The sequence below is a fragment of the Nothobranchius furzeri genome, chromosome 3 (genome assembly GCF_043380555.1).
Source record: "Nothobranchius furzeri strain GRZ-AD chromosome 3, NfurGRZ-RIMD1, whole genome shotgun sequence".
Lineage (NCBI taxonomy): Eukaryota > Metazoa > Chordata > Actinopteri > Cyprinodontiformes > Nothobranchiidae > Nothobranchius > Nothobranchius furzeri.
Genome location: NC_091743.1, coordinates 66733999 through 66758360, shown reverse-complemented (window position 1 = coordinate 66758360; position 24362 = coordinate 66733999). Strand labels below are relative to the sequence as shown.

Sequence of the window (24362 nt, the reverse complement as noted above, 5' to 3'; positions counted from 1 at the left end):
TAGAAATTCTGTCCATAAAAGTGATGAACAGAACCGGTGACAAAGGGCAGCCCTGGCGGAGTCCAACCCTCACTGGGAACAGGTCCGACTTACTACCGGCTATGCGGACCAAACTCACGCTCCTCTGGTAAAGGGACTGAATGGCCCTTAACAGAAAGCCACCCACCCCATACTCCTGGAGCGTCCCCCACAGGGTGCCCCTGGGGACACGGTCATAAGCCTTCTCCAAATCCACAAAGCACATGTGGATTGGTTGGGCAAACTCCCATGCCCCCTCCATCACCCTTGCAAGGGTATAGAGCTGGTCCACAGTTCCACGGCCAGGACGAAAACCACATTGCTCCTCCTCTATCTGAGATTCAACTATCGATCGGACCCTCCTCTCCAGTACCTTGGCGTAGACCTTTCCAGGGAGGCTGAGGAGTGTGATCCCCCTATAGTTGGAACACACCCTCAGGTCACCCTTCTTAAAGATGGGGACCACCACCCTGGTCTGCCACTCCCTAGGAACTGCCCCCGATGACCACGCAATGTTGTAGAGACGTGTCAACCATGACAGCCCTACAACATCCATAGCCTTGAGATACCCAGGACGAACCTCATCCGCCCCCGGGGATCCGCCGCTGTGTAGTTGTTTGACTACCTCAGCAACTTCTGCCCCCGAGATCGGACAGTCCATCCCCAGGCCTCCCAGCTCTGGTTCCTCCTCGGAATGCGCATTGGTGGGATTGAGGAGCTCCTCAAAGTATTCCTTCCACCGTCCGACTATAGCCTCAGTTGACGTCAGCAGCTCCCCATCCCCACTGTAAACAGTGTGAGCGAGTTGCTGCCTTCCTCTCCTGAGGCGCCGGACAGTTTGCCAGAACCTCTTTGGAGCCGATCGATAGTCTTTCTCCATGGCCTCACCAAACTCCTCCCACGCCCGAGATTTTGCCTCGGCAACTGCCACTGCTGCACCCCGCTTGGCTATCCGGTACCTGTCTGCTGCCTCCGGAGACCCACAGACCAGCCACGCCCTGTAGGCCTCCTTCTTCAGCCTGACGGCTCCCCGAACCTCTGGTGTCCACCAGCGGGTACGGGGGTTGCCACCACGACTGGCACCGGCCACCTTACGACCACAGCTAGCAACAGCCGCCTCGACAATCGCAGAGTGGAACAAGGCCCACTCGGACTCAATGTCCCCCACTGCTCTCGGGACGTGGTCAAAGCTCTGCCGGAGGTGGGAGTTGAAGACTGTCTTGACAGGTTCTTCTGCCAGGCGTTCCCAGCAGACCCTCACTATGCGTTTGGGTCTGCCAGGTCTACGCGGCATGTTCCCTTGCCATCTGATCCAACTCACCACCAGGTGGTGATCAGTTGACAGCTCCGCCCCTCTCTTCACTCGGGTGTCCAAAACATACGGCCGCAGGTCAGATGATACGACTACAAAATCTATCATCGACCTGTGACCTAGGCTGCCCTGGTACCAAGTGTACCGGTGGGCATCCTTATGTTCGAACATGGTGTTCGTTATGGCCAAACTGCGGCTTGCACAGAAGTCCAATAACAAAACACCGCTCGAGTTCAGATTAGGTGGGCCGTTCCTCCCAATCACACCCCTCCAGGTCAAGCTGTCATTGCCCACGTGAGCATTGAAGTCCCCCAGCAGGACAATGGAGTCCCCTGATGGAGCACTATCTAGCACTCGTCCCAGGGACTCCAAAAAGGGTGGGTACTCTGAACTGATATTTGGCCCATAAGCACAAACAACAGTCAGGACCCGTTCCCCGACCCGAAGGCGCAAGGAAGCTACCCTCTTGTCCCCCGGGGTAAACCCCAACACACAGGCAGAGAGTCTCGGGGCTAACAAAAAGCCAACCCCAGCCCTCCGCCTCTCACCCGGAGCAACTCCAGCAAAGTAGAGTGTCCAACCCCTCTCCAGGTCTCGGGTTCCAGAGCCAATGCAATGTGTCGAGGTGAGTCCGACTATATCTAGCCGGTACCGCTCAACCTCTGCCACAAGCTCCGGCTCCTTCCCCGCCAGCGAGGTGACGTTCCATGTCCCAAAAACTAGTTTTCTTGTCCGGGGATTGGACCGCCAAGGCTCCCGCCTTGGTCTGCCACCCGATTCGCATTGCACCGGACCCTTCATGTTCCTCCTGCGGGTGGTGGGTCCACAGTTGGACGAGCCCATGTATCCGGTTCGGGCTGGGCCCGGCCGGGCCCCATGGGCGAAAGCCCGGCCACCAGGCGCTCGCTCACGGGCCCCAACCCCAGGCCTGGCTCCAGGGTGGGACCCCGGTAACCCTCCGGGCCGGGTACTCCGACTCTTTGTTTTAACCGCCATGAAAGATCCTTCGAACCGTTCTTTGTCTCACCCTTCACCTAAGACCAATTTGTCATGGGAGACCCTACCAGGGGCACTAAGTGCCCCAGACAACATAGCTCCTAGGATCATTAGGGCACTCAAACTCCTCCACCACGATAAGGTGACGGTTCAAGGAGGAGTTATGTAAAAGTGTTATGCTTGAATTAAAATGATCTCAGTGGACTTTAATGTCAAAATGTTGTTTCTTTTATCACCACACAGAGACTAAACCATCTTTGCACTCCAGCAAGAGACCTACCCACGGCCACAATAAGAAAAGCATCAAACCATGAAGCATTTCAGACGTTCACAGACTTTAACACGCTGCGCCGTGAGGAGAAATCAGAGGGCGTAAATGACAAAATCCAGACTTCCACTCGCTTTTAATTCAAGTTTACTAAAAAGTTTAAAAGAAGAGAAAAATTGGTTTTATTTGGGACATCGCACTCTTGCTGTGATAGTTACTATAGCACACCGAATTGCCTCTGTGTTTGAAAGGCTGTATAAAGAAAGCTGCATTGCCTTACAGTATATTCAGGTTCAGTCAAACTGGAACTAGTGTGGAAATAAGTGAAATTATAGAAAAGTCTTAACATCTGTGCTCAGCTTTTTGTTGGGAGCATAATAATAACAATAATAATAATAATAATACCTAATAATAATAAGAAATAATAGAATAGTAATACCTATTAATCTTTTGTTTTTTAGAGGTGTATTATCTGACCAACTCTATATAATTAACACTCTGTGGCTGTGCATGCCCTCAAACACACCGATTGAAAAACTTTTCACTGATTTTGGTTCTCTCTCTCTCTCTCACACACACACACACACACACACACACACACACACACACACACACACACACACACACACACACACACACACACACACACACACACACACACACACACACACACACACACACATGGGTTGAAGGTTGTTCTACTGAACAACAGACAAAGTTAACCTGTTAACAACAAAGCTTCAAGAAGTTTGAATTCTAAAAAAGAATAACTATAATTTTACCTCGTTAAAAGTTTTATAATAGATTTTTTTCATGCAGCTTATTCCTGAGACGGGTATCTGAGAGATGGTGTCTGACTCCAGCAGTCACATGGCTTAGAGCTGGGGGACACCCTGAACAAACGATAAATGATAAATGACCCGCACTTGTATAGCGCCTCTCAGAGTAAGGACTCCAAAGCACTTTACAGTACAGTGTATCATTCATCCATTCACACACACATTCACACACTGATGGTGATGAGCTACGATGTAGCCACAGCTGCCCTGGGGCGCACTGACAGAGGCCCCCATCACAGATGTTGCCTGTATTCCTTCACCCTCCCAGCTGCTCTGCAGGAAGAGACACGGCCCAAGCTGGAGGACTGGGAGCTTCGTCTGCAAGAAAGATTTAAACAGCAGCGCATCTTGAAGGATCTGAGGATTAGTCAAGCCACGGTCTCTCTGCCATCAGTCTGTTTGTGATGCTGGTAAAAGTCTGTTTTAAGATAAAATTGGTATTCTTTTAATCTAAAGCTAGGTGCAATAACATTGAATTGGGTCCTTTTCTTCATTTTGTACCATTTAAGTGTGGGGAAAAAACCCTATTTTCGTTATTTGTCTGATGGGAAATTTCACACGCCACATTCTTTTGACAAGTACACATAAATAATGTGAGCTTAAACGGTCATTAAAAGAACACAATCCAGTAATGCCTCTGTGAATACTTTGGCTCTAAAGATATAATAATTAGCAACAGTTGCTTGGCCCTCTGAAACTAAATTTGGCTCATTAGAAAAAGTTTGGACCATAAAAACCTGAAAACATTTATTCTTGATAGGACTGGCAGATTTGTGATTTCATTCCTGTTTCACTTTTAAAAAAAATCTAGATTTATCAGACGTTTGAGTCGTGAAGCAAAGTAATTAAATGAAGCAACTCAAATTTGATTAAATATCTTAAACATGCCTTTGATCCTAATCTAGTGCAGAATTTTTGGAGGGCAACAACAAAACAACCCAGATGCAGTTTGGTCCAGACGAGTCGTACTTTGGGTTTTTATTGTGTCTGTAGCTTGTAAATGAAGATTAATGATCCGTTTATCAGGAAACAAGAAATTATGGGTTTGGCTAACAAATGCTCATCAATAATATCAATTCTTTGTAAAACAGGTCCTGTTAACTTGTGCATCTTTAAGAATTCAAGTCATTTTTCACCAACAGTAAGAAAATTTAGTACAAATTTCTGAACTTGCACATGAAGGTGTTTAATCTTGAGAAGATTTTGCACAAACTTCATCTTTGAGTGGCAGATTTCATAAGACAATGCTCACCAGATGTCTCAATGAACGTGTTTATTAAATAAATTATGAGGACAATCAGAAAGCTTCCCAAAAGCAAACTTAAGTTAACATGAGAATCCTAATCTCAGCTACAGGCCCTATTTTTGCAAGGAACAAATGTTCTCACTACAGTAGTTTCTGTTTCCACTTTATATAAAATGCTATTTTATTAAATTATAGAAATAAAGGCAGTTAAAGAACTTGGCATTTAAACTTTTTGAAAATGTAATTTTCTGACCCTTTAAAACCATTTATCTAATTTAAAAGGGACATATTACACCTAATTCACCTTTTGTTCAGCCATCTCTCATGTCTAAATATGCCAGAGACAAAATTGTGGGCCTCCATTAGGATGGAAAGGGTTGATCCATTTTCACCAAGTGCAGCTTTAGAGGTAAATGTTTGGTGGATGTTTGTGTGAAGAACATTGGGCTCACCGTTCTTCACATTTTGAATGAGCTTTTTTCCCTGAGCAACACATCATCAAAGCTGAGGCAAAAGAATGCATAATAATAGCAGACTAGCCACCAGTAGTACACAGGTCCTCCACCAGAGGGCACATCAAGTAGCATCTATTATGTATTTTAAAGCTTAAAATACTGTTTTTATGTGTCTTAATTAATCATCACTTAAACATACTAAAGATATTAAGTCATAATTCAATGTCTCTGCATTTTATGGCAAAATGTTTAAACTTCAGATCTTCACTGCTGAGAAGACAAGCTGAAGTAGATGCTCTCTGCTGCTGGAAGGACCACAGGCTGGGAGATCCGAGTGTGTCTGCAGCTTTTTCTTCAGGGGCCCTGAAGGGGTCAGCCAGTCCTCTCTGCATGATTCTGGCCAAAAACACGACTCTTCATCTTCCATGGTGACGTTGCAGCCTTGTTGAAACACGGTGCAAAACTCCAAGCCTCTGGAAAGGAGGATGCTACACCCTGATGTTTGAGCCACTTACAAACCTTTAATTACATCTAAACAAAACAACCAGAAACGCCAAACTGTTGCTAAACAACATGAACACTTTTTCAAACAAAACAAAGTTTTTAGTTTGACACCATGAGCAAAAGCACTGCAACAGTTTAGCTTCATAACCAAAATTTAAACATTTTGTTAACTTGAACATTGAAACTAGAAAATTAACTAAATGGTCCCAGCACTCCTTTAAATGTCTGAGCTGCCCTGGACCCTGGGGCTCCTCGTAAATGTCTGAGCTGCTCTGGACCCTGGGGCTCCTCTTAAACGTTGGAGCTGCCCTGGACCCTGGGGCTCCTCTTAAATGTCTGAGCTGCCCTGGACCCTGGGGCTCCTTGTAAATGTCTGAGCTGCTCTGAGCCCTGGAGCTCCCCTTGACCTTTGAGCTGCTCCGGGTCGTGGGGCTCCTCTTAAACGTCTGAGCTGCCCTGGACCCTGGGGCTCCTCTTAAACGTTGGAGCTGCTCTGAGCCCTGGGGCTCCTCTTGACCTTTGAGCTGCTCCGGGTCGTGGGGCTCCTCCCATCTTCTGAGCAGCTCTGGAACCCGGCGCTACTCCTCTGGCTGGAGCATCTCAGTGCCTGTGCAGAAAGACACAAGTAACCACACTTTACTAACAGGATCTTGAAATCATCTTAGAGACTTCCGGTAACCACACTTTGTTCGTACTCATGGACAGAAACAAGACAAACTCTCTGTTACTAAAACACAAGTGAAAAATCTGAACTTTGACAAAAGTCTCGTCTCAGACTTACGTTGCTTGGGCATCTGTTGACCCTCACCATGCTGGGCCAGCTGCCGTTACTTCCGTTGGACTGGGGGGTCTACATAAACAAAAGTGTGTGTGAGAAAAGTGATGCATTTCAAAAAGCAGCACTTGAATGCACCCATCTCAAGGTGGTGTTGCTGCTCAAATAGTGGATTTAAAGGACAGGTTGCTTCAGAGTAACTTACAGGCCCAGACGGCGAGCCGGTTGGTGGCCCTGAAGAGGCCGACAAAGGGTCCGACCGAGACTCGGACCTGGAGGAGTCGGTCTCTACAGATGATGATGATGTCTGGGGAAAACAAAACATTTCAGGCTCCTTGTGCTACAATTAAGAAAACGCTCTGTGGTGGTGTGCAGAAGCAGATTCATACCGTACGATCAAAGTGTAGCATGACCATGCCCACCAGGAAGCTTAGGAGGAGGTCCTTCCCAATGGTTATGACGGTGATAAAGTACAGTGCGATGTATGGAGAGTTGTATAGCATCGCACTGTACATTATCATGTTCCAGCTGTCCCCGGTGATGATCTGAAATGAAAACAAACATAAACGTTTATAAAAGACGGAGTCACGTCACGACTGAATATTAGGGAGGAAATAATACCTGGAAGACGGTGAGCATGGACCACCACAGCGAGTCAAAGCTGGCCTGGGGATGAAAGAGTCCTCTGACCTCCCGCGGTGGAAAGTTCTCGCTGCTGAACAACGTCATGCCCCACATGCTGCAGCGAGAGTCAGCCAGATCCTTATTATAGCAAATTGTGTGTGTGTGTGTGTGTGTGTGTGCGCGCGTGCGTGCGTGTGTGTGTGTGTACGTGCCTGAAGATGTAGACTATGAAAAAAAACATCATGGAGAGATGCAGCGACTGCCTGATGGATCGCTTCAGGATCTCCCACTGCCTCTTCAGCTTAGGAGAGAAGTTGGACAGCATGCTGATCCGAGTGGCGCGGAACGCACGGAGGACGTAGAGTCTGGTCTCGGTTTGCCACACGATTTCCACGATGCTGAGAAAACAACAAAAATGGTTATCACAGCAAAAAATAAACCATCAGTTCTCAAAAGCAAAGGTTGACTGAGATTGTTCTACCCGATGATGATGATGGCGAGGTCCACGACATTCTCCCAATCGGTGAAGTACTCGATCCTGTACAGGAGGACATTCACCACCAACTCCGCTGAGTACATCCCGATGAACACGCAGTTGCACGTGTCCAGGGCTGTAGTCAGAGCCTCGGGCTTCAGGAGGAGAAGATCCAGAGTCAAGAACATCATGAACATGAGATCACTCAGCTGGTTTTTACATTTTTACCAGAAAACATTGATAAACTTTTGGAGTTGTTATAAACTCTTATTGTGGAGAGTTGACAGAGGAGAACTGCCTACTTTCTACAGAAGCAGCCAAAATAAAACCTCGGTGACAATATTAATAAAAACATTAGACTGTTTCATCATTAGCCTGATGACCATGCTTTTCATTCCATGGAATTAGACGGTGTGAGTGTTCATCTGTAAGTGCATTTCAGTCCTGCTGAGGGTAGGAGGCTTGGACCCAAAACACAAGAACCCAGAACTACACAGGCAGGAGCGGTTTGGAGGAGTAACAAAAAACTCTAAAGCACAGGAGGCAACTAGAACAACACTGACAAAGACAATGGACCAACAAAACACTGAGACAAGACAGGTTATATACACAGGGGCTGGGTGATTGAGGGAATTGGGCAAAGGCGAGACGAATAAAGTGAGAGGAGGAGCAGAAACAGGCAGGGGAGAACACCAGACCGTAATCCTGTCAAACAAAGCTACTAAACTAAAATAAACCTAAACACTGTAGAACAAAGACACAGAAGAACTAAAGATAAGTAAACTAATGACCTAAATGGGGAAGGAAACACACTAAAGGAGATACGACTAGATAATCTGAACAAATAATAAAACTAAAAACAAGTGAAGTGACTAGGGGGAACATGAGGGGAACCTGGAGGGAGCTGGGGACCAAAGGGACACAGAGCATGACACCGGCGTGTTTCACTGTCAAACATTCAATTATCGAACAAAACAAAAACAGATAAAATAACTTTTTAGAGGATCTTACCTGGCCGTAGTGCTCAATGGACATGGCGATGAGGTTGGCGAGGATGGTGAGCGTTTGGATCCACCCCAACAAGTCGCTGTTGAGGAAACGCTCAATCTTCTCCATGGTCGGGGACTGGGCGTCAAACTGGGAATGAGGAGAATGGGTTCAGAGTTGCTGGAGGATGAGCAAAAAAAAAACCCAATCTATTAGCTGAACGTGTTTTAGTCTCACCGAACGTGAGCGGCTCTGGCTGCTCCACCAGCGGTCGCTCTCCGTGGACAATCTGAGACGCAGAGAGAGAGAATGAGCGGATCCCGCTGCATCCGTGCACGGTCAGCCTCAGCAGTGATGGGATTTGCTGTGGTGTGAGTGAATGTGTGACTGCTTTTGTGTCATCTTTGTCTCTACGTGGCGACCTGTCCAGGGTGACAGCTGGAGACCAAAGCAGCTCCCAGAGACCCGACTGAATGAGTGTTTGTGTGAACATCTGTACCTGACGCAGCGATGCTCCCACAAGTACAGCTTCATCCTGTACAGCAGGTCCAAGCCGTCCACAAAGAAGCCCCTCTCACGTTCAGGTTCATCATCATCGTCAGCCTTCACAAAGTGAATGGCGACGATCACCTGGAACGTGTTGATGGCGAGGAAGGAGACGCTCTGATTAGAGGGACACAAAGAGGAGAGAATGTCACATCTTCTCCTAGCTTGTTGTAAAACGACAACAACCATGTTGGTGCAAAACCCCATAAAATAGCAGTATTTAAAAGTCAAGCAGATACTTACACCAACGAGGATGAAGAAAATCAAAAAGCTGGCCCCGAAGGAGACGTCCATCACGTAGTTCATGATGGTTGTCCATCCTTCCAGTGTGGTGACCTGATTAAAATCACAAACATCATGTGTAACGTCTATTAAAGCATTAGAATTCACAAATGCAACAAATAATCAAACAGGGGTCAGAAACCTTGAACCTGTGGGCAGATTTAGGCTGATTCCCACCTGGTACACGGTGAGCATCCCATATCCAATGTTGTCGAAGCTGATGCCCCCAAACCCCGGATTTGGGCCCAGCGGAAGACACGCGTTGTACAGGACATTCCAGTTGATGCAGGCTGTTGAATTGGTCAGGGCGCTGCTGTTGGCCAGTAGTGCAGATGACCAGTTTGCACTGGGCGGGGCCAACATGCAGGTCTGTCCATTCTGGCGCAGCGGAGGAATGTCCTTGCACTGGCGTATCCCGTCGGGGTTCGGCGAGCAGAGGAACTCAGAGAACTCATCAGGAGAGGACTGATAGTACTCGCTCATGTTCAGCTTCAACCTTTGGGATTAGAAAAGAACAGAAAGAAGAGATTATAGGCTGCAACATTTACAAGACTGTCACATCCAAAATCTAAAATCAAATAAAAGTTGTCTTCTACGCTAAGGCACAAAATCTTCAGGGTGAAACAAATGCGCTGGGCTGAAGGATGAGTGTTTGTAAAGCAGCAGAATGAACACACATGAAGTGGTCCTACAGAGAGAGATGAGAGGAGCAGACAAAATCATCGCCTTACGCAAGGTCCAGGCCGCTCGTGTAGCACCGATGGTGGAGGTCGCCGGCCCACAGCTGGACCCCCATGGTGCCGAAGATGTACACCATAGACAGGTACATGAGAATGTACTCTGCTATGATGGGTATGATTTTCACCACAGTCTTGATCCACCTTCGCAGTTCTACAGGAATGTAGACACAAACAACCAGATGTTTAGATGTTTGACGAAAACCTTCCCCTCGTGGCTCCTCACAAACGTCGTGTTATTTACGAGTCACTAGGAATACGTTTTCATGAATCTACATGTGTTTAGATCTTAGATGGATCTAAACACAAATTCATTTATCATAAATAGATTTGTCAGTACTAAAAGTGAAGGCTGGTGTTTGAATGGTGGCAGACAAAGGTCCTTCTGTGCTCCGTCATCAACTTACCCCTCACTCTGATAATCAGTCTGACCACCTTCAGTGGGTAGCTGATCCTCAAGTGCATCTGGGACCAGAAAAGGAGGCAGTCCACGATCCTGACAGAGGGAAAAAATTAAACGTTTTAAATCTGTCACTTCAGTTAAAATTAAACAATGTTTTTCATCTGCAAATAGTAAATAAGTAAACACTCACTCAAAAATCAGGACAAATAACTCCACCCGGTTCCAGATGCTACGAAGGTGACCCCGCTCCCTGCAGATGCCCAGCGACGCCATCTTCAGGAACATGTCAAAAATGAAGAAGCAGATGCAGCCGAGGTTGATGAACTGAGGAGACATGGTTAAAAACAGCAGGATTATAATAAAACAGCTTAAACAGATGTGGGGAATATGCCAGGGCTCGCACGTACCCTCAGGTGCTGGGGCTCCTCACCGATGGGGCTGTACATGCTCACGCTCACAATGCTGGTAAGGATTACAAGCACCTTGAGCAGGTCCCAAAACGTGGAAAAGGTTAAGGCCAAAACATGTTCAGATAATCCAAATACAGATTACAGGCACAGATTAAACAGATTACAACCCACCAGAGGTAGCTAAACATTCACTTCTGTCACAAAGACATGTCCTGTCTCATTTAAGAAGCTTCCTCAGTTCTAATCTAAAAGATGAAAAGTTTCACGCTCGTCCAGTACCAGTTTCCTGGAAGCATGGAATTCTAAAGCTTCCAGTTGTGAATTGAGAAAGTTTGTGAATGAGAAACAAACAAACAAACAAATAAATAAATAAATAACAAAAAGCAACCCCAGCTGATCTTCTCAGCCAAAGTTACTTCTCTCAGTAAGGAAAGGATATGGGGTGTTGACCATTGTCTTCACCCCATTCCATAGCTCTGCTTTTACTCTCAGAGGCTCAGAAGAGCTGCTGCTAGCCATGGTGGCTGGTGGCTGGCGGCTGCTGAAAAGTAAAAAAACAAATAAGTAATAAGTGAAGTTAAACCTAAACTACAATTAAGGCATAACATCAGAGAAAATCTCACTTTGTGGTTTGAATGAAACTGTGTTGTACTTGTAACAGGCAACGTAGCAAAACAATACCATTGAATGCTGTCTTTTTGTCATTTTTATAATGTCTTAAGTTAACCTTATAACAAAAAACAAACAAACAAAAATTCATATTTTTTCTTTACATTGTTGTTATACATAATAAATAAAAAGAGTGGTTTCCCTGCCAAATTTCCCTGAAACTTAGTTGATAAAACTTATTCTGCTGTTGCCTCCATTAGCAGCTGAATAACAACCACTGATGTCACATAATAAAAAACTAATTGTCATATTTCTGCATAATAGACAGAACTACAGTTTCTTCCAGCAGGGGGCGCCAGAGAGATATTTTGAAATACATAAATGAGTTTAGGTAGCAAACTCATCTTTATCATGAAAGTCTGCAAGAGCAGCAGACAACCACCACTCAGGTTCATTTCAGGTTATTTCTACTGTTGTGGTCTAAGTAAATACTCCAGTATCCTCTAATAGGGGATTATTGTGATACCCAAAAGTAAAGCCAGATAATAATTGTACTGCTAGTAGTTCTGCTGCATTGTACTTTTAGTTTTACTTTAGTAAAATTCTCATCGAGTATTGCTATCTGAGTACAATCCCTGACTACTCCACCTCCTCTGCAAAAATAACACACACACACACACACACACACACACACACACACACACACACACACACACACACACACACACACACACACACACACACACACACACACACACACACACACACACACACACACACACACACACACACACACACACACACACACATAACCCTCTGTCAGTATCCAATATGGGCCATAGAAAAAGGAAAACAACAAATCAAAGAAAATCAATAAAACAGAGAGACCAAAAAAGTAAACAAAGACCAGACCACACGCACACAGACAGCATCACAATTCCATATATCCAGGGAGTCACAGAATGTATACAAAGGGCCATGAAAAAACAACAAATCAACACAACCGTCAAACCTCACATGAAACTCAGACAGCTACTAGTACACCCCAAGAACATAATAGAACCAGACAAGAAATGCAATGTAATCTATGAAATACCATGCATGTCATGCAATAAAACATACATAGGGAAAACCGGCAGAACATATGACATAAGAAGAAAAGAGCACCAGAAGGAATGTGAGAAGGAAACAACAGAAAGACTCACAAGGTCAACAAAGAAAAAAGCAGAGGAGCAAACCCTCAGGTCAGCCATCTCAGATCATTGCAAACGAAATAATCACATCATGGACTGGGATCAAGGGAAAATTATCAACACGGAGAACAACTGGATCAAACGTTGGATCAGGGAGGCAATAGAAATGAGGAAACGTGAACATTGGAACTGGAACAGAGACGAGGGGGCCTATCAGCTGTCTCACACCTGGGATTCCCTTCTCCAAAGACCAGCCAGCAGAGGTGGGCGTGACCGACCCGGCAGATCTGACAGATCCGGGTTGATCCCATCCACCAGAAGAACAGCTGATAAAGACGTGTCACACAAACACCTGTGACATTTCTGATGAAGACCGCAGACGACGGTCGAAACATGTAAAGGTAACTAGAGACACCTCCATGTCCGAAGCTAAAAGAACCTCGTTTAATATTTAAAAAGAGGACATAATGGACATTGTAAAGGACGCGTAGTCAACGGTTTTGCACTTTAGTGTATTTTAGTTCAAATTTAAAATTTCCACCTAAAACTGTCAGTGTTGTGCCGTTGTCAGGTAAAAACTGCACTGCATTTGACTTTCAATCTGCCATGCTATTGGCTAAGAGGTACCCTAGAACGTTAGCTGGTACGATATGCTGTCACAATGTCGTGAGCCTGTGTGTGTGTGTGTGTGTGTGTGTATTTGTTAACGGCTCCACCCTCTCGGTCTGCTAGGCAACAGCATTTGTTGTATTTTTGAAACAGGAAGTAGGAGCGGAGTTATACTCTGGTAGGCGGTGACTTGCTCTTTAAACAATTCCATCAGTTAAAGGACATGTTCCCCTCCATCAGCAGCAAACAGCAGCAACAAGCATCAAACATTTAAAAAACGCCAACACAGTCACATTAGGGAAAAGTAACACATGCATTTAGTTTTGAAAATTGCACAAACATCAGCTCATCATGCAGAAATGATATGGAAGTTGTTGTTTTTGGTATCCTAACAACCAGAAATGCCAAACAAGGCAACAATGTTGTCAAACAAAAACAATGTATTTGTTTTTTGCTTTTGCTTTGACACCAAAAACACTAAAACACAGTTTTGCTTTTAATCAAAATGAAAAAATGCCCAATTAATGTTTTGGAGTGTTTTACCAAATTACATTTTTGCACTAATTGAACACTTTTAAAATTCTAATGAATCAGCATGCAAAAGTAAAAGTTTCAATGTCAAATTTTCAAATGTTAAACAATTCCATCAGTTAAAGGACATGTTTCCCCTCCATCAGCAGCAAACAGCAGCAACTAGCATCACAGATTTAGAACACGCACACCAACACAGTCACATTAGGGAAAAGTAACACATGCATTTTGTTTTGAAAATTGCACAGACATCAGCTCATCATGCAGAAATGATATGAAAGTTGTTGTTGAAAAAATGCCCAATCAATAACCAAATAACTAACAACGAAGTAGCCAATAACGAAATAACCGATAACCAACAACTAACAACTGCTATAAGAAAAATAGAAACGGTTGCCGTTAGCTTAATCGCTAATAGACCAGCTAATAGTCCAGCGTGCGTCCCAGAATGAATAATTTAATTGTTTGTAATAATAAAGCACTGAATGGTTTAAAAAAATCAGACCTTTATAAAGCTCAAAATGAAAATTTGCCGAATTTATGAAAAACTTTGTATGTGATAAATAAAATATATATATAAAAAAAACCAACCAGTGAGAAGAGCTGACAACAGAAGCAGCTGATCGTGAGAAAACAGTAAAAACCGAAATAACAAGGAAATAACCAACAGCGAACTGCTATAAGAAAATTAACAGTTTTCGTTAGCTAACAGACCAGTCACCAGCGGTGTCCCAGTATTTCTCCGAAAAAACTCAGAATGTTTAAAAAAATCAGACCTTTATAAAGCTCAAAATGAAAATTTGCCGAATTAATGCTTTGGAGTGTTTTGCCAAATAACATTTTTGCCAAAATTTAACACTTAGGATCGCAACAAAAACTTCGTATGTGATAAATAAAACATTAAAACAAAATCTAACCAGTGAGAAGAGCAACAGAAGCAGCTGATCGTGAGAAAACAACAAAAACCAAAATAACTAACAAATACCAACTAACAACTGCTATAAGAAAATTAACGGTTTTCGTTAGCTAACAGACCAGTCGACCAGCGGTGTCCCAGCATTTCTCCGAAAAAACTCGGAATGGTTTAAAAAATCAGACCTTTATATAGCTCAAAATGAAAATTTGCCGAATTAATGCTTGGAGTGTTTTTCCAAATAACATTTTTGCCCAACATTAACACTTAAGACTAGCAACAAAAACTTCGTATAATAAAATATAAAAAAGAAAACTTACCAGTGAGAAGAACTGACAATTGAAGCAGCTGATCGTAAGAAAACAACAAAAACCAAAATAACTAACAGCGAAATAACAATGAAATAACCAACTAACAACTAAAACACAAAATAAACGGTTGCAAACCAGTAGACCAGCGTGCGTCCCAGTATTTCTACGAAAAAGCACTGAAAGGTTTAAAAAATCAGCCCTTTATATAGCATGCCTAAATTCTGTAACTCAACGTTAAATTTACAATAATAACAAACGCGTTTCCTGACTACGCATGCGCACATCACCGAGGTGACCCATAACAGAAGCACATGAACAATGGAACGATCGATTGGTGCTCGTTAAAAGCGCGTGCGTTGCTCAGCACAGCAATAGGCAATGCGTTTCTCATCCGTTCACTTCCTGTATGACGAGTTATGTTTGGCTGATAAATAAAAAAGTAACAGTTTAGGTTTGAGCGGAATCTTTTAAAGTCATTTTGTCTGAAAAACGTTTTCTGCTCTAGTTTACTGAATGAATCCTGCTGCTTCTACCAACAGCATCATAGCACTTTGTTACATCCTGTTTTAATTCAGCGTTTATACATTTTAAAAACCCTAAAACGAGAGTCTAACATATTATAAATAAAAAATAGACAGTAGAATATTTTATTTTGATTGAAATATTTCATAGAACACACTGTAGAAACATAAAAATCCATATTTTTCTTTCTTTTGAATCAAACTTGAAAAAACTATGACATTCTTAAAAATGCTTATATTTAAAAATTGACATGCAAAATCTCCCACAAAGATTATTTTTCATGTATTAAATTGTGTTTTTGATAATATCCTGAGGATATTGTTGCCGTATAGTAAATCTAGGTGGGACAGCTGCTGCTGGCTGCAGAGTGAATTTAGCATCTATTTTTTCTAATAATAACCAGGGTCTGTCACACAGTAAAACATGCTGGAGACCAGCCCTCAAGGAAACTTGTTTTAGAAACATTTGGACACATTCTGGACAGAGAAGAAGATGGTTTGATGGAGGAGTGAAGGCCGGTATCTATGTCAAACGGGAAAACCCTACAATAAATATGGGATGAGATAGATTGCACTTTTCCAGCACCTGTAATGCAGCTCTAAACCATATTCCTGTTTCAGTCTAGGTCACACCCTCCTGCCCCAAATCAACATGACTCCCTCAACAATAGAGGCTAACGACTCATCTGGGTAGAGAGGAGGGGTTTTCACAGTGAGTTTATGCTCGTTAAGCTACAACAAACAGCTACAGCTTATGCTGTACAGAGAGCTGGTGGAGCGCTTAGTGGCATGGTGTGGAAACAATCATCTGACCTTGAATGTGAACAAAACAAAGGAGATGATTTTAGACTTCAGAAGAAACAGGGTGGAGTCAAACACTGTTTCCATCATGGGAGAAGAAGTGGAGGTGGTTGAGGAATACAAATACCTTGGAGTTCACCTGGACAACAGACTGGACTGGAGAAAGAACAGCGAAGCCGTTTACAAGAAGGGACACAGCAGACTGCACTTCTTGAGGATGCTTGGGTCCTTCAATGTCTGTAGCAAGATGCTGCAGATCTTCTACAAGTCTGTTGTTGAGAGTGTAATCTCTTCAGCCATCGTCTGTTGGGGTAGTAGCATTAGAAGCAGGGACCTGAAAAGGCTCAACAGCCTAATAAAAAAGGTTGGTTCTGTTCTGGGGACGACTGTGGAACCACTGGAGGAGATAATGCAAAGAAGGATTCTCCAGAGAATCAAGAAAATTATGGACAACCCTGAGCATTCTCATCACAAGACTGTCCGACAACAGAACAGTGTCTTCAGTCAGAGGCTTCTTCAGTTTCGCTGCAACACTGACCGCTACTGGAGATCCTTCCTGCCAACAGCCATTGTAATATACAATAACTCTTTGATGACTTGATTATTATTATTATTCTGAGCTACTACAGCAATCAATTTCCCTCTGGCATTAATAAAGTATTTTTGAATTGAATTGAAGATTGACCCTCCCGTTTTCCAGTCAGAATTGACAAAGCTCATCAGATGAGAAGCAAAACTTCAAAAAAACAAAGAAGTCCAGTCACCTTCATTTGAACCTTTTTGGATGAGTCCAGATGTACCCAGAGTAATGGGCACATCATGATAAGAAGAGATGCAGATGACGCTAAGGGTGGTCTAATGAAACATTTGTGTGTCAGACCTTTTTTTTTGGCTAGACAGTGCGCGCGCACACACACACACACACACACACACACACACACACACACACACACACACACACACACACACACACACACACACACACACACACACACACACACACACACACACACACACACACACACCCACCCCTTGTGGCGCTGATCCATAACTGGCAACAGACATTAAACTCACACCCTTTTAAGAGCGGCCACAATCATGCTTTGCAGTCTCTTTTAGATTGTCTCGTTGAGGTTAGGCAATGGATGTTCTCTAACTTCCTTCTTTTTAATGATAAACTGACAGAGGTTTTAGTTTTTGGTCCAAGTACTTTGTCTAGGGTGGGTGCAGTGGACCTTGGTCAGCTCGCCCCATTCTTGAAACTGAGTGTGGCTTCCCTGGGTGTTGTACTGGATAGGGATCTTGTTTTGGACAGGCAGATCAGTGCTGTGACTAAATCTAGTTTTTATCAATGAAGAAGGATCTCCAAAACCTTGCTGTCAAAAAAGGATTTTGAAACAGTAATTCATGCTTTTATTATTCAGCTCGATTACTGTAATTCCAGCTGAAAAGGAAATCTGAGTTCCATCAGCAGCAAACACTACAGATGTCACGAGTTGGTGTAGGAGGATGATTTAGGACCCAAGATGCAGATACCAGATGAACGAGGCAGAGGTGGAGGATAAAGTAAAAATCCTTTCTTAAGGTAGTAATCCAAAGGCAGGGGGCCAAAAACAAAAAATCAAAAATCCAAAAATCTAAACTGAGTCATCAAAAACACTAGAGAACTAGAAACACTGGAAACACTGGAAGCTAGGAACAGGAACGAGACGAGACTGACAACAATCACCAAAACACCGCTGACAAACAACAATGGACCGACAAGACACTGAGGCCCTGTCCACACGTAGCTGGGGATCTGCCAAGACATAGATATTTTTCTACATTTTGGCCTGTCATCCACACGAAAACGGAGTTTTTTCACACGAAAACGGATCTTTTTAAAAACTCCGGCCAAAGTGAAGATCTGCGTTTTCTCCGTTTTGGGTGTCTGCGTGTGGACAGACAAAACGGAGTTTTAAGGTCCGCAACGTCACTTTCCGCGACAAAAAAATGCTGACATCACGTGTGCGACCCGTGCTTACACTGGCCGACAGCATGGATGCCCTCAGAGCTGCGCTCACTTTATCAATTGTCCAAGCGCTTTTTGCTTGTTTGTTTTTGCAAGCGGAATTACTGCTCCTTGCGGAAGACCACAGACGAAGGACGAGGTTAAGAACGGGGGAAGTACTGCCGCCTACAGGTCTGGCATGTCCTTAACAACGTATTTATCCGGGTACGTGTGGACAGAGTTTTATTTTTAAAACTAGGTGGTGTGGATGCAAGTTTTTGGAGGGGCGGATATTCGTTTTTAAAAAAAACCCAGCTACGTGTGGACTAGGTCTGAGACAAGACAGGGCTTAAATAAACTGGGGCATGATGGGAGGCAGATGAGCTGCAGGTGTGTGGGGAGAGGACCAGGTGAAAGCAATACTTAATCAGGGAAGGAACTCACATGACCTAAGAAAAAACCTAAAAACAAGAAAAGCAACCACATAACTGATATTCTAAAGGGAAGGAGAACTACAAAGACTGGTGGGACAAAACATATAAAAGAGACTAATAAAATAAAAAGCTGAAACTATAAACACTGCCGAGGGATGACTGGCTGCAGAGGGGTGACTGGAGAAGACTTAAAGGAACACAGGACCTGAGAGATATATTTGGAAGGCTGAAGACCAGGGGACAAATGAGGAACACAAAGAGACACATAAATGAGATGCAGACAAAGGACACATGAGGGCGCTATGAAGCACAAAAGGAGAACCTGGAGTGGGAACTGGAGGGGCTGGGGAACAAAGGGATACAGAACATGACAACAAATGTTTATCTCAGCACAGTTCACCTTACACGACTCATCTCTGGAGATGCAAATAAAACCAAGAGTCACCCAAACCTGCCGTGGTGAGGAACATATTTGTTCCTCAGTAGGTACTTGGGAGGAGGCATCACTTTAAGGTAGACAAAAGCAGTAGGTAATGGTTAAGTACCTAGTAGGTACAGATTAGTTCCTGAGTAGGTACTTGGGAGGAGGCTTCAATCAATCAATCAATCAATCAATCAATCAATCAATCAATCAATCAATCAATCAATCAATCAATCAATCAATCAATCAATCAATCAATCAATCAATCAATCAATCAATCAATCAATCAATCAATCAATCAATCAATCAGTCAATCAATCAATCAGATTTGATTTATAAAGCACTTTTCAAACAAAGTGCTACTCAAAGTGCTTAACAAAACAACCCCAAATCCCCATAACAATTTAAAAACATTAACACACACACACACACACACACACACACACACACACACACACACACACACACACACACACACACACACACACACACACACACACACACACACACACACACACACACACACACACACACACACACACACACACACACACACACGTAAAAATTTATATTTGGCTGAGTCCAGATGAGCCAAGTAAGGTAAGGCAAGGAAATGCCATCAGAGGAGCCGTCTGCCTCGGCAGCATCACGTCTTCCACAGCAACTAAGACAAGACGCTCAGAGGAGGGGGAGCATAAACCCCCACCTCCACTTACTGTAAACACTACCTATAGCGCACAGGAAGCTAAAGTCGACCACCTCTCCCGGGGCAGAGGGCCCCTATATAGAGAAAACACTGGATTAAAATGAACTGGTGTAATGTGCACCCACCTCCTGGTCTTCATCAGGACACGTGCTGCCGAATTTTGTAGGAGTTGTAAACATGAGATGCTCTTTTTGGGAAGACCAGAAAGCAGGGCATTACAGTAGTCAATTCTACTGGTGATAAAAGCATGCATCAGCATCTCCGTATTGGCCCGAGAGAGAATAGAGCGGACTCTGGCGATGTTCTTTAGATGATAAAAACCTATTTTTGTGATGTTTTTAATGTGTGGGATAAAAGTCAGCTCAGAGTCAAATATGACACCCAGGTTCTTCACTTGTTCAGAAGGATGAAAAGATGCTTCACTTTCCATCATCTCGGGATGGACGGATGCTGACGATGGACGGCAAAGTGACAGACGAGTGAAATCAAGATGAAACAGGGATGTTAAATCACTGTGATGTCGCAAATTATCTGCACCCTTCATGAAGTTTACAAAAGAGAGTCCACATGCACTACATTCATCTGGGATTTGTTTCTTATTGCTTTCATAGCTACCTATTAGTCCCTGAGTGAGACTGCTGAGTGTTTGACAGTAAGTACTGGTTAACTACCTATTCTTCCCTGCTTCATTACTCATTACCCCCAAGTCGTTCCCTAGTAATGAAGCAGTTTTTGTACCTTATTGTAAAGTGTTATAGATAGTTTGATTGGTGATGTTGCATGGACACGACGTCTAGCGGTGTGAACGGGAGATTATAGTGTTCTCAAAACTGTGGAAAAATCCCTTGTTTTTAAGTGGTAAGAAAATGAACAGCACAGGTAAGAAATCTCTGACGATGACGAGACGCATTTTAATCCAAATTTTTGAACAAAAATTAATTCCACCAAACCACAGATGGAACAGAACATGCTCCAAGCAATTTATTCCTTTTAAGTATTAAAATTTATTTTTTTCAAGACAGATTAAAGTTAAAACACTTTCCATTCAGTTTGAGCTTGAATGATAAATGCTTTAATTTAGACAGTAAAATGGGCAAAAACAGACAGCTGAGACAATGACGTCATTCAAAGCGTGCCATAAACATGAACTTGAACATATGTGTTTTAGGGTTTGTCTCATTAGTGATGATTTGTTGTTTTAGTTGGTGACCTTATGTTAGTGTGACTCGTTAATTGAAGGTAAGAGTTTTTTTCCGTTTATTTGTAGAGAACATTTAAAACGATTAATTAATCAAACAGCTGTTGGCGAGTATTAATATCTTACCTGAGAGTGATTCACTCAGCAGGAACTAAAGGCCTGATGTTGGGAGCTGATCAGTAAAGTCAGTCTTTTTAATCAGCAGCATGAATGGATCTGCTGGGTCCAACCCTGCAGGGATGCTCAGCTGTTTGCAAACATCATGAATGGGTTTCCTCTACTTTTCTGCAATTTTAACATTTTTAAACACATTTTGTCAGAACATGTTCTGCAAAGATTCCCAAACTTTCCCAGCCAACGGGATCCTTTAATATTGATTCTCTTGAATGTACATTAATAATTATTTAGTTTCCAGTCTGGACTTCACACCCCTAAAATGAGCTTAATAGCTTTAGTTGTTGCACGTTTCTGGACGAAGTGAGCCATTTAACCTCAAAATGAGACATTTGCAGTATAAGCCTAGATGAAGACCAGGGAGACGGCACTTTCCAGAACTATGGAATGAGCTTCTGTTAAATATTAGTCATCTTCTGGAAAATTAGTCCTGTTGTTGCCACACCACCTCTGAACACCAAAGTTAAAGCTGCAGGAAGTGTAAAACTTAGCTGGAATTAGCCTTTCCACATTAGAAACTAGAAAGTTATCAAATTCAGCTTTGGACAAAACAAACAACAATAAATGAAAAAGTAAAACAAGAAGAATAAATAAAAATATTTAGCCAATTTACTGAGAATTTAAAATTTGTGGCCATGCTTGCGACCCTCCTAACTACCTCACCATGCGTTTTGCCTAATCTGCAATTATGACGTGGACATAAGCCACCAGGGAGCTGCAGGAATGTATAAATTAGCCCCGGTGGTGTGTGCATAAGTGATTTAACCGCATATGTGTATAAGCCAATTTAGCATTACATTGTTGAAAAAAGAGCCACCTGTTGCAATTTAAAATATTAAAATATTTTTTAATATTTTGATTAATTAAGTATTGAAAGAATTCAATGCAAGTAACTTGTGGTAGTTTGTATAAGCACACATATTATACTGCAACTTTTGAGTTTTACTGATTAATATTAAAATACTTACTAGTATTTTAATATTATAATATATTACATAATATCCTAATACTTAGGACTTTTCAAGAAGATGTTTTCAGCCAGTGAATGGGGGAATTACAGCATGGAAAGCAACAGAGTTGCAAAAGTCTGCAAACAAATAAATAAATAAATAAATAAATAAATAAATAAATAAATAAATAAATAAATAAATAAACAAAACCGCAGCGCATGTGGTACTCAACATTTTTTGACAAGGTTGGCAGGTCTGCATATATGATGTGACCACAGAATCTCCTCTCCCTGGCATAGCTGATACTTAACAAATGGTGGTTCTTTCCTCTTGAGGGAAGGATTCGAAGTTTGCTGAGCTTACAGTAATTTTTTATCTGCTCTTCTCCGTGTCTGGTACGATGATGTCAAAATATGTGAAATTCATGGTACATATAAAATAGCGTTTTTAGTCCCATTGACTTCCATTCATTTCTGAAGACCCATGGTGCGGATGTAGATGGGAGTGACTTAGGCTCCATATACTTGTACATCTTTATTTTCATTTATTCTTTCTCTGATAGAAAATATTAGCAGGTATTTTATTTTGTTTTCATTTTAGAATTATTTTGTTTAAATTGTCCCAATATCTAGATTTTACTGTTATTTGCTAACAAACTTATTATTAATTACAGTAAAATAGCATCCAGTTTGAATTTGCTTTTCTCTTTGCTTGACCTACAATACATTTTGTCTCTAGAGGGCGCCCAACGCCTGTGTTCAGACCTGTTCATGTGCTGCACACAAGTTTTCAACAGTGAATTAAGCTCAGAAAACCAAACTTGTTTTTAAATGGCACCGTTTTCTAAATGCAGAGTATTTCTACATGGTACATTATTGTAGCTCTTCTTTCTGCACATCACCTCAACGTACATAAAACATTAAACAGCATGTGATTTGGATGAGACAAAGCATGAGGCAAAAATCAAGAGAAAAATATAAAAGATGAAGGTTTAAGAAGTGGCAGGCTGACGATGGGGATGTGCAGATCATTAATGTCCATTAAGATGTACATTATTTATTGACTCATAATCTATAATATGTTTGAAACAAATCAGACCATTTAACTGTGAAATAAAGACTTAAAATAAGTCTCAGATTAATTATTCTTGTTCTACATAACATCAAGATGCACTGCAGAATGAAATTAATATGCATTTAAGCACGACAAAAGAACAGACATCCTAAAGGATTTTAAAAGAATAAGAAGTAAAAGAAAATAATAAAACAAGTAAAACCCGGTGAAAGAACGAGGGAGTATAAATACATAAAATATATCTGTAGAGGTTATGTGTACAAGCAGGCTGCAGTATCTTCTACCTGAGGGCAGAGAGAGAGAACAGTCCGTGATGGGTTGGTGGGATCCCTGGTGACACTTGCCCTCAACAAGTCGTTATTTTGCCAGGTCCCCAACAGATGACAGTGTGACTCCAAAGAGTGTTTGAGCTGACCTCGCACTACAGCAGTGACACTAATGAACTTGCTAAACTTTTGGTAAGGAGCCAGTTGTTGGTGTCTGAGATTGATAAGTTTGACGACAAACCAGAAAACTATTTATCCTGGAAATCATCATTCATTAGTGCTACCGAGCACCTCGATGTAAAAGTTGGAGAAGAAATTGACCTCCTGATAAAATCGCTGGGCCCAGAATCAGCAAGACATGCACGACGCATTAAAGCAGTAAACATATGCAAGTCAGCCGTTGCCCTAAAGCTCATTTGGGGACGGCTAGAAGAGACATATGGTTCACCAGAAGCCATAGAGAGAGCTCTTTTTGCTAAGCTTGACCAGTTCCCCAAAATTGGGCCAAGGGATAATATTAAACTGAGGGAACTCAGCAATCTATTGTTGGAAATAAATTCATCAAAGGAGGAAGGATATCTAAATGGACTGTCTTATCTTGACACAGCTCGAGGCATTGGTCCAATCGTGGAAAAGCTGCCGTATCGACTACAAGACAGATGGATGATGGAAGGTTCACGTTACAAACAGGAAAATGAAGTGGGATTTCTTCCATTTACAGTTTTTGTACAGTTTATTCAAACACAAGCAAAGGCACGTTGTAAATGGCTGCGAGCAGCTGGAT

General features: G+C 42.6%; 1 protein-coding gene across 2 annotated transcripts; it reads right to left on the bottom strand.

Moving 5' to 3' along the window:
• Positions 1-4985: 4985 nt before the first annotated feature.
• Positions 4986-15304, bottom strand: LOC107379987 (voltage-dependent T-type calcium channel subunit alpha-1I). Of its 2 annotated transcripts, none has more exons than XM_054730722.2 (17): positions 15053-15304; positions 10875-11418; positions 10658-10791; positions 10472-10560; positions 10059-10218; positions 9505-9823; positions 9289-9381; positions 8999-9162; positions 8737-8788; positions 8524-8649; positions 7519-7667; positions 7250-7435; positions 7035-7152; positions 6803-6958; positions 6619-6720; positions 6420-6488; positions 4986-6245 (listed from the first exon to the last, which is right to left on the bottom strand). In XM_054730722.2, exons 2-17 carry the CDS (start codon positions 10911-10913, stop codon positions 6114-6116), a joined length of 2088 nt encoding a protein of 695 aa, XP_054586697.2. In that variant the 5' UTR covers positions 10914-11418; positions 15053-15304; the 3' UTR covers positions 4986-6113. The 2 variants fall into 2 exon arrangements, with proteins under 2 accessions (XP_054586697.2, XP_070406033.1); XM_070549932.1 differs by having other exon boundaries at positions 10875-11415.
• Positions 15305-24362: the final 9058 nt, after the last annotated feature.